The sequence below is a fragment of the Molothrus aeneus genome, chromosome 6, assembly GCF_037042795.1.
Source record: "Molothrus aeneus isolate 106 chromosome 6, BPBGC_Maene_1.0, whole genome shotgun sequence".
NCBI lineage: Eukaryota > Metazoa > Chordata > Aves > Passeriformes > Icteridae > Molothrus > Molothrus aeneus.
Genome location: NC_089651.1, coordinates 23,442,485 through 23,453,415, shown reverse-complemented (window position 1 = coordinate 23,453,415; position 10,931 = coordinate 23,442,485). Strand labels below are relative to the sequence as shown.

At 39.2% G+C, this 10,931-nt stretch overlaps 1 protein-coding gene across 12 annotated transcripts in view; it reads right to left on the bottom strand.

The window, feature by feature from the left end:
* Positions 1-745: 745 nt before the first annotated feature.
* The window catches only part of CELF1 (CUGBP Elav-like family member 1), a 56,043-nt gene continuing 45,857 nt past the window's right edge, over positions 746-10,931 (bottom strand). For 6 of the 12 annotated variants that reach the window (XM_066551210.1, XM_066551209.1, XM_066551208.1 and 3 more), the window contains exons 11-15: positions 9,816-9,929; positions 9,467-9,652; positions 8,464-8,607; positions 6,630-6,798; positions 746-916 (exon numbers count right to left, since the gene is read on the bottom strand). In XM_066551210.1, coding sequence (XP_066407307.1) covers positions 6,671-6,798; positions 8,464-8,607; positions 9,467-9,652; positions 9,816-9,929 — 572 coding nt within the window. In that variant the 3' untranslated portion in view covers positions 746-916; positions 6,630-6,670. The remainder of the gene's footprint in view (positions 917-6,629; positions 6,799-8,463; positions 8,608-9,466; positions 9,653-9,815; positions 9,930-10,931) is intronic. The other 6 variants (XM_066551219.1, XM_066551220.1, XM_066551211.1 and 3 more) reach the window with 1 other exon arrangement.

Below are 10,931 nucleotides of genomic sequence, written 5' to 3'. Positions count from 1 at the left end.
CAGAGAGGTGAAGGTGATATATACGAGGGTGTGAAGAAAACAGCAGGAAACATGCACAACATTTCTGGGCACTATCTTAGTTTGAAAGATTAAAACAAAAACATCACATTTTGCTGAGGAGATTGTAGTTACAAAAAAAAACCAAGCATGCCAGAGCTTAACAAAATACAACACCAATTTTGATCAAATTTTCACTGCAGACTGATAATCACACAGGGAAGCAGGGAAAAAAATAAAAACAATAATTTAAAAAAATCAGTATATGTCAGGGCAAAAATGTAGCTACAATCAGAGGAAAACGTAGTTCAAGTGTTTTCTGCTGATGCCACTTCAAGTCACAAGTTTGAACTCATAAAAACACATGCTGTCTCCTCAAGCACAGAAACCAGATCAGCAAAATGTGACTAGGAAGTCTCCTGAAAGATTGAGTCACACCATATAATTGACTTTTTCTTCGAACTGTGTTTTTAAAACTAAGCACACAGAAAAAAACTAAGCCTAGAAAGTGATTGGCTGTATGTTCACAGAAATACAAATACTCCACAAGGTATGCTAGCAAGGCTGCTCTGAAGACAAATTACAAAGAATCAGATTCACAAAATCAAGTGGTTATCTTACGAAGGTCTAGAAAAATAGAAATTCTTTTATATTCAAATGCAAGTTTAAATATTCCCCTTCAGCAGTCTTTCTAGCAAAACCAATTTGGCAGCACAAAAAAAAAAAAAAAAAAAAAAAAAGAAAAAAAAAAAAGAAAAGAAACAAACATAATAAAAATACACATCAGCATCAAAGGTCAACACAAGGTCAAAGGTGAGAGTTCAAGCATCAGAGAAGCTGAAGAGACAAGGATTTGGACGATGTACTTGAACGCCACATCGACATGCTTTAGGCACAACGATGAACAAACGGCAGGAATCTAGAAAAAAAAACAAACCAGAAAGAGGGAGACCCACTGAGTTACACAGAGCAGTACATCCAAACACGGAGAGAGAGAACAAGAATGGGCACTTACAATGAGATCTCCTGGGGAAGGGAGTTGACAGGGAAGGGCAGCACATGCCAACGATGGACAAGTAAAAGTCAAAGTACATGAAGGACACCAAGTAAACATCAAACTGCCAGAAACCAAATGGAAGCAGAGGCCTGGATTTCCCTCTCAGCACCCAGTCTGTGGAGCGTTCCACAGCCTAGTGACACACTGGTTAGAATGCAGTCACCTTGCCCCGTGCCCAGTGTGTCTGCTACCTCTGTTGAGAACAGAGTAAACTCCCTCCCCAGGAGACCGATTCCAATAATATGACTCCAGGGCAAACACTTGCCCACAGAGACTGAGACCATGAGAGACAAGACAGAGGACACAAGGGATTCACAGGTGGTTTGACATTTGAGACTTGCACTCTAACATGGGAAGTTCTTAGGCAGTAGTAGCCCAGCAAATCCACGTTCTTTCCTTTAGCTACAGTTTCTTCTCATTCCCTAGGAGCCCGTGTAACTGGGGGTGGGTGATTTGGAAAAGGGAAAAAAAAAAGATTATACAAGACAAAAAGCCCACACATCAGAGAAGAATTCCTTAAGACTTGACTGCAAGTTAAGACTTGTCCTAGCTGAGCACTTGTCATACCATTAGACCTGCGCAGGGATTTTCCATTCCCAACCTTTTATGTAACAGCCCTCAGCTCCCTGGCTTCATGAGGAGGAGATTTTGGGCTCTGAGAAGCTCTACAGTCACTGTTGCCAGTTTGATGAGCAGAAAAAATGTGTTTCCTGAAATTTTCTTGAAGAGTTTATAAAAAAAATAATTCTTATATTAAGTGACATAAATACCTCTGTTCCCTCCCCTCAGCTTGTGAGCTGCAAGAGACAAGGAACATTTTGGGATGAGAGTGGGAGGCAGGAGAGAGAGGATATGATTTGTTTTCTTATTCTGCCTCCCCACACCCCCAGCTCCCTTTTAGCTCCTGTTTGTGGCCTTAATCTTTTTCACATCTCAAAGCTTCTGGTTACAGACTAGAACAAGGTGAGATTTGCATATTATCTAACAATTTGAGAATAGCAAGTGTTGATTCTCATTCCAAAGCAACAAGAAACACATTGTCTACTAAATCAGCAACACTCCTCTTAGTAGGACTGCTGAGATGAATTTGCTTTTCACGCTTTCCAATAAAGGGAAAGGACTTTAGTCCAGAGTTTAAACCAACTCCAGCAAACAGAGTACAACGCAACTCTTGCACTTGTTTCTGTATTTCAAGAAATACTCTAGATAATTTGCAGATAGGTGCAAGATTTCACTATTAAACCAGAAAAGCAAATTCATCATGAACTGAGGCATGAGAAACAACAAGAAGCATGAAATCAAGTGACATCTTAGCATGCATCACTGATACCCTCTGTGTGATTTGTCTGGGGATTTTCTTGATATGGATTTTTCAAATATTTCTCTCAGCTATGTTGAGGGCAAAGACTGAGTTTTATCAAAGCCCTGTGGAAAGACTGGCCTATAAAAACAGAACCATGAGATGCTGGACAAGGTCTTAAAGACTTGGAGAAAGTTATTCCAGTTTGTCCTTGTTTTATTCTCACAATAATGATAATTCTGCCTTCTGTGTTTTATATTTTGTGGCAGGTATGCTAGGGATATATCAGTCATCTTTAGGTTTAAATGTCTGCAACAAGAAGCTTTCAAACCATTTTACCTGTTCATAGTTGCATCCTTCATTTGCAATTTCCTTTATCCAAGTTGGTTTTAGGTATTTCCAAATAAAATGGGAACAAATTCAATCTGCTTTGTTGCTCTTCCCTAATCCATAGTCATTACCAGTTCAGTTAGATTCAGCTTGCATGATAGAGTTATCATAATATGTGACTTTCAGTATTCAGGTGAAAGGCTTTTTCCTGATAGATGCATTTGCCAATGAGAGTCTTCTAGGCTGGTATTTTTTAATAACGCCAGCTCTGTAGTATAAAAAAGCTAAACTACAAAGAGCTATCCTATTTTGGACTGTTGATTATCTAGGGGACTGAGGAAATGTTGATTTCATTTACTATAGTACTGACACTATACTGACACTAAGTTCATAATTCTTTCACCTTGTTACAGCAGTAAAATCAAATATCTCCTGAGAAAAAGAATAAATCTATGAAGTAAACCATTTCCATCTTGTAAACTAAAAGTATTTTAAGTATTTCCTGGTGGCACATATAATAAGGAATTCTATTTTATCTGAAGTTCTTTTAGCTTTTCTTGTAGAAAATCAGGTTCTTTGGTTTTAAGCATATAGCATACTTTGTCCATGTGGCTGCTTCAGCCAACCTTCTGCAGTTTATTTGAACTCCCCCAACTCCTGTCTTACTACCCAGGAAATGGAGCATTTGACACTGATTTCATTACTTGAATGAGAACATGATATGAACTAAAAATTTAAAAGCCCCAAGTCCCCAGAACCCCAGACTTTCCTGCTAATAAGTGAGGAAGAAAACTGGCTTAAGACTGAAAGGCAAGAGCAGCCTAAATCCCCACAATCAGCAGCAGCCACCAAACAGACACAGAAATGTTGACTTTATCTGATCAGTTTTTTGTTATCAGAAAAAAAAATCTGCCCAAGTCACAAACTTGATACATTTATTAACTTTGGCAACATACACATTGATACACCAAGAAAGGGAAATGTGAAACAAATACACAAAAAGGGCAACATCTTCAGCTGGTGAAAACTCATGCAGCTCTACTGCATTCAGAGAGCTGAACTGCATTGATTCAAACCATCTGAGGATCACATCTTTTAAAATTTAACCTGCATAGATTTATTTTCTTTTTCTTTTTGGCAATACTTACAGTTATGCCAGTAAGGCACAAGAGCTAGCCCAAGTTAGGGCTTATGTCTTAAGGTGATTATGTCTGGGAGGAGCCACTGATCAAACTAAGCCACAGAGTAAACTGGTGCATCTCCTAAAATTAATAGGAGTTGCACCTATTTGCAACAATGCCAAGCTTGATCTGTAAGTTACAGTATTAAGGACACAGTATGGGATGAAGAAGCTAAAATATCTAATTTTGGGCAACTGAAATGACTAGTAAAGAGGCCAGAGCATCAGGTTAAAAGAAAAACAGGACAAAGGTCTTGGATAGTACAGTGGGGTAGGATGCAAAGAAGGTAAGAGTGACTGTAGAGACCCCAGAGCACAGTGCTCTCCTCCACTGGTTCACAGCATTCATCTTCCTCGTTTAGCAGTTGTTGGGCTGCAAACAGGCCACTGAAAATCAGTAGTTTCAATCATGCACATCATTATGTGTGTAAAACAATCACATTCAGGATTCTACGAAACCCTGGCCTTTTTTTCCAGTGAAATAATTTAGGTAATAAATATTCTCCACCCCGGAGCGGTATAAAACTTCTATAAAAATAGAAACAACATTCTTGGTTACAGCAGGTTGCACTTGGAGCAGTTGCTCCCAACTATGTTTTTTATGGTTTTTTTTTTCCTTTTTTTTTGAAAAGTATATAATTTATATATATATATATATATAAAAAAATCCCATTGTCACCCTGGAGGCCTTCACACTCCAACACTCTTTTCTCAGAAAACCAGGACACATCTTTCCTATGGTGCAGAATTCAAGTGTACATGGTTCACTTCAGTGTATGTTTACGTTTCTAGAGAGATTCAAATAATTAACACAGAAGGGTACCACATGCCAGCATAACTGGGAAATTTGGCAATCTGGCCTTTGAAACTTTGCCACCACAAAATTATTTAAATAATACTGACAGATTTATTTGTCTGCCATCAATATGGACAGACTGACATTAACTGTTTGATTTTCAATTTAAGAAGTGGAAAGGGCTCCCCTCAGATGTTACATATCAGGCCTTGTAATTCTGAGGTTTGAGGTCCCAGGGGGCCCAGTCCCTGGAAATGCCCAAGATTCCCAGCAGATGACGGCACATAAGTGGGGATTTGGACCCGAGATCTCAGGCTTGATGGGTTTAGTGCTCCTCCTGCTGGAGCAGAACACGAAGTCCTGACCCCACGTCTGACCCACACACATCATTTAGCAGCTGGCTCCCAGACTGCAGTGTTAGCTGGAGCCCTGGGAAACAGCCTTACAACTCAGGAATACAAAGAAAACAAGGAAAAAGAGATATTATGAGGTAAATTGAACTTCTGTTAAAGACACAGAAATTGTAAACTTCCTCTTGTGACAGAGGTGGATTTTGGTGGTTATAAAATGGAACTCTACACAGATTTCTTGAAACAGCTCAGGCCAGAGTGTCAAAAGTCCTTTGAGCCCCCTAAACCCAGTGAATATCAAAGGCCCTTAGCAATGCACTAGCAATTTCACTGGTGGGCAGAAGAAGTGTGTGTTCAGTTAAGGGGGTGCATTCCATTTTCCTTCAATATAAAAGATAACAGCTTGTACCAAAAGGCAGAAAAAGACTGAATGGCTCAATACTCTGGTTCCGCAGCTCCTGGTTTAGCCTGTTTAGCACTGGTACACACCACCTTAAAGGAAAACTGCAGCAGAGAGGTACACCTAATTACTAGACCAAGTCACTGCATGAATTTTGTTCATTAAAAAAACCAACAAAAAACCCCAACAAAACAGGAAGTTATAATTTCAATAAACAATCAGCACTTACATTATGCTTATGAAAAGGAATTCATAGCAATGTCTGCAAAAAAAGGACATTATTCCACAGAAATGGGTAATGTGACCAACTGTTAAGAAGAAAAATCATCAAAAATTTCTGCCAGTTACCAGGGATCTAAAGTTTATTGTTTTCAGACCCAGATGTATTCATCCAGACTAAGCTGCCTCTACCTTTCCACAAAACCTAGATGAAGTACATAGGTCAAGTTTTCTTATACATTGAGAAATTCACTGCATCTCATTAGTATTCCACTGTAGGCAGAGAGTGAAATTTTCTGGGCAGAGACATTGTCTAATAGTTTTATAAAGTGCTGTGTACATTCACACTGCTATATAAACCCCATTTTATATACAGCAAAGAAAAAAAAAATCACTGCAGTTTTCCTTTGGCTTGTTAATGTGTTCACCCTTTTAGCCCGTCTCTTGCTTTAGAGATGATTTAATAAATCCTCACCGTGGCATACAGTGAAGGAAATTTCAAAGAGCAGATGGGGCATGACAAAGGCTACATGGAGTCAATTTTTTCTCACCCAGGACTCTGTTCTCCTTGCCCATCTTTGTTTTCATCAGCTGTTCTGTGTTATTTCTGCTTTCCCTTCTCCTCTCTACCCCAAGGCAGTGTGGTGTCAGTTTCTGCTGCTCCCTTTAACCTTCTCTCCCCACCCCCAAGGAGCTGGCATTGGTCCTTCTCAACACACACTGGTTACAAACACGGCAAACTTCAAATAAGGGAGGAAAAAAAACCAAAAAAACAAAACTAAACAAAAAACCCTCAGCGATATGGCACCTAAACTCCAAAGTAAAACACTGGAAACAAAAGCACAAACTTGTCCTCCATCCGAAGCGGGATTCTCAGCAGAGGCTGCAGCAGAGTCTTCAAGGGAAGATGTGCCAGATAGAAGGCATGGATCAGCTTCCAGGACTGTAAAAACACAGCCTTAGGGCTTCGAATCACTAAGTGCGCTCCTCTCCAACTTACCAGAAGATCCTTCTCACTCCAGTCCCGGAGGGGAGGGGTGCTCAGTATGGCTTGCTGTCGTTCTTGGAGCGCTTGAGCTGGACTTTCAGCCGCTTCATGCCGATCTGGAAGCCGTTCATTGACTGAATGGCAGCCTGCGCAGAGACAGGATTGTCGTAACTTACAAAACCTGAGGAGAGGAAAACACACAATTACCACATGCCAGAGCTGCCTGTAACAGCTACTCACAACTGGAAATGCAAGCCCTCACAAGGTCAGAGAGGCTTGCATGAAGTGCCACTTTCAGAAGCTCACAACTATTTCAGACTCCTCATAATAACAACTTCTATAGGCTCTCAAACAAAGCCTTGCTTTCTGACATATGGAATTTTGGCCAGAAGATATACACAGCTCAGGAAATTAACATCTTTTAGTCAATCAACAAAATAAGAACTGCTGTTTATAAGAACTCATACCTGGGAGAATACCAAACCTGGAAAATGTTCATCCAGATGCAAAAGCTCATTTAAGATACAAGATGGAAATCACCCTCATGACATTATGGGAGAAGATTTGTTTGGAGTGAAATAGCTGGCAAGGAAGGGTAGCACTGGTACCACTATTGTGTTTAGGTTGCTCTCAGATGGGAGGTTGCATATCATTCCTGGAAAAAATTATCCTGAAAATAAACTTCCCCAGTGTTTTGAAGGAGCCTATTTTAAATAACTCCATTCGATGTCTGGAGTGAGAATAGCTCCCACTCCAGTCAATGCCTATGTGTCCATGTCCAGGTGTTATAGCTGGATGATGAACATATTTCTGTGCTCTCACAAATCATCAGATTGTTCACATCTTTTGGCTCAAATAGGAAAAAATTCATGATTTTATGTAGACACAAAGCTATCAAAACTATAGAGAAAGGCGTACATCTCCTATTCCATCACAAGAAATCTCCATCTATCAAAACATTCATGAGAGGTTACAGCACTACAAAAATGCAATATGGTACCCACAATAGTTATTTATAAAGATATTAATAGAAATAATTCATAATAAAAATGTACTGAGTAATATATACAAATTATTATTGAAATTATTGAAAAAATGGGAAGAGGCAAGAGGAAGAACTATCTCAGGATTACAGTCTGCAAACACAAATAATAATCACATATCATTCTGAATTAGGAGGGATCCAAAAGGATCAAGGAATCCAACTCCTAAGTGAATGGCCCAAAAGGAGACTGAACCCGCAACCTTGGCATTATTAGCACAGTACTCTAACCAACTGAGCTAATCTCAGTGAGAAATATCTAGGCCCAGAAAACTATAATAGGGCACAATAGAAAGAAACTGTGAAAAGCAAAAAGTCACATTGAAAATCGTGAAAATACAGTTTATTGCTAGAAACAGCATTTGGTTTATTTATTAGGAATATATAGAGATTCCCTACTTAATAGTTAGACTAGGAAATATACCGAAAAAGAGATTACTATAAAAGCCACCTTTTTACAGATAATAATTTATTAGAATGACAAAATATCCTGATTTGGAATGGATCTACAAAGATCACTGAAGTCCCTGTACAAGACACCCTGAGAATCACACTGTCCATCTGAGAGCACTTTCCAAACACTTCTTGAACTCTGTCAGGCTTGTGCTGTGACCACTTCCCTGGGGAGCATCTTCCAATGCCCATGCGCCCTCTGGGTGAAAAACCTTTTTCTAATATCCAGCCTAAACCTCCCCTGACTCAGCTTCAGACCTTTATCTCGGGTCCTGTCACCGGTCATCAGAGAGAAGAGATCAATGTCTGCCCCACTGCTTCCCCTTGAAGGAAGCTGTAGATCTGACATACCAAAACACTTGCTTAGATTGGTCTGCTTGTCAATGAAAACCTTGGCAGAGACGACATTTCCAAATGGCATGAACATCTGCAGCAGATCCTGATCCCCAAACTCCTGGGGAAGATGGTAGATAAACAGATTGGCTCCCTCTGGACCTTCAAACAAGTAGGAAAATAAATTTAGAAAGAGCATGGATACCACATACCCACTGCAGAAAAAAAGGTGGATGAGCCAGTCAAGACAGATTTTCTGGATAAAACAATGAAACTGCTGTTTACAGTACTGCAGAGCACTTGGTTCCAGAATGAGCATGACCCTTTGCTGGGATTGATCACTCAAATAATTCTAGCTCTTTCTGACCACTTTCGTTTGTACTTTACACATTGTGCCAAAACTGGTTCACAGACACTTGCTGTAATGACAACTGAACAGTAAGTTTGAATGCTAGATGGTGACTGAACAAAAAATGGCTATGCAAAAATTGTGGTCCAAAGCAACTAAGTAAATTTCCAAACAAAATACAAACGATCACATTGTTTGTAATCTGACAGATTCTCTTATAACCATTTTGCTGGAAATGTACTCCTACATTCTACATTACATTACATATTAAATTTAACCTGAATCTATAGAATGAAAAGACTGGTGTAAGTAGCTGGCTGTTGGAAGAGGTGAAGGACCCAGAAAACAGCATTAACAAAACCACATCTGATTCTCTGACAGTGGGATCTATCAGGCTGTACATTCATATTCTCCTTCCCTCTGAAAACATACAGGAGTACAATTAAGGAAGCACTTAAGACTAGAAAAACCCCATGAGAAACATCCTGTATAAAAACTACTTTGGGCAGCCCTTCGTAGAAAGATCCCACAGACAGACCTTTTTTATCTTCAGTAACTCCTGTATTCTAAAATATGACACCAAATAAAAAATCTGCAGGTAAAGTAGGTGCAAGGGCTAAGCTTGCCCTTTTGAAAACCCATCTTAAGTAGTTTCTACAACTTTTTGCCTACCTTCTTTTTGACTTCCTGCTGCACCAATACTCTGCTGTGTTAAGAGACTCTGGTTATAGAGTGTGGGCAGTGCAGCAGCAGCATATTGCTGGATTCCAGAATAAGCCTGTGTGAGGGCTTCCATTGTGCTACCTGTCCCATTTGAGAGACCACCACTGCCAAGTCCTCCATTTAAGGCTGCCATTCCTGTATAAGAAAGAGGAAATAAAAGATGACTGAGTGCTTCCACTGAGCCAGATCAACAACCTTTCAAATGCTCTGCACAATTACAGAAAGCAGGGAGCAAAAAAATCACCCCAGAGACCTAGCACAGGCTGAGGGATGAGAATCAGCACTAGACATAACTTACCTGCTAAAGAGCTAACGTTGAGGCCTGCTGTAGCACCTGCCAGTGTCTGCAAAGCTCCAAGAGAAGCCATTGGATTAACAGAGGAGCTGCTACTGGAACTAGGTGAGGAACCTGCTATTAAAATAAAACAATTAAACTTCATCTCATATTTTTAGTCCTGATAATTCAACTTCTTCATAAAGTTATTCCAGTAGAAAAAAACTAGTAAGGAACAGATCCAGGCAACACAGAACACTTTACGTAAAAAAAAAAACAACCCAAACCCACACAACTTGATTGATCATACTGTTATATGTTTTTATATAAGAACATACATGTTATGTTCTAGGCCCTTCCTACATTTTTAAAAATTTCTACTTCATCATAACATCTATACTCTTTGTAGCAATAATAATGTCATTAAGTGTAAGACATGTAAGATTGAGACATTATATAAATGTTGACTAAACTCTGTATCTCAACATAAGGTAACCAGCAGTGATGCCCTGTTTCCTGCTGCCTAAAGTAAGAGTCACTTGCTATGTATTAACACATATCCTTGAAACATCACTCAAGGTGAAAAAGACCTGCAACATAGGTACTAGGGACATTACAGAAAGCTGAACATACGGTTTTCTGCCAGAACAGTAACACCACATGCCTAGATTATTTTGACACATTAAATAATTTTCTATTAAAAATCCTGCTGCCACAGCTGGGGCTAGGACTGAGAGAAGTCTTGAAATGTACATCCAAAAATAAATAGTCTGTCCTCTATTCCAGCAACATCTTCAACTACATTGATTCAGTTAGAGAAGTCTACCAATATAGTACCTAGGACAGTAACAGCTTACATGGCTCTCCAAATTCTACACCAGGTACAGTTACTTCTACAGAAGTCAACATCAAAATAATGAGAAAGAAAGCTAGTATGTCAAAAGATAAAGAAATTCACATTGAGGTCAGCTACAAAGATTTATGGACATGATAAAATAAGAAATGCATAGTATTTTTATGATTATATAGCAGTGGTTTTTCTAACAGGTTTTTACACTACTGCAGAAGAAAAGCTATGTGTATTGCTATTAACCAAGATGTTTATATTTCCTGCACAAGATGCACTAGAAAATATTTATG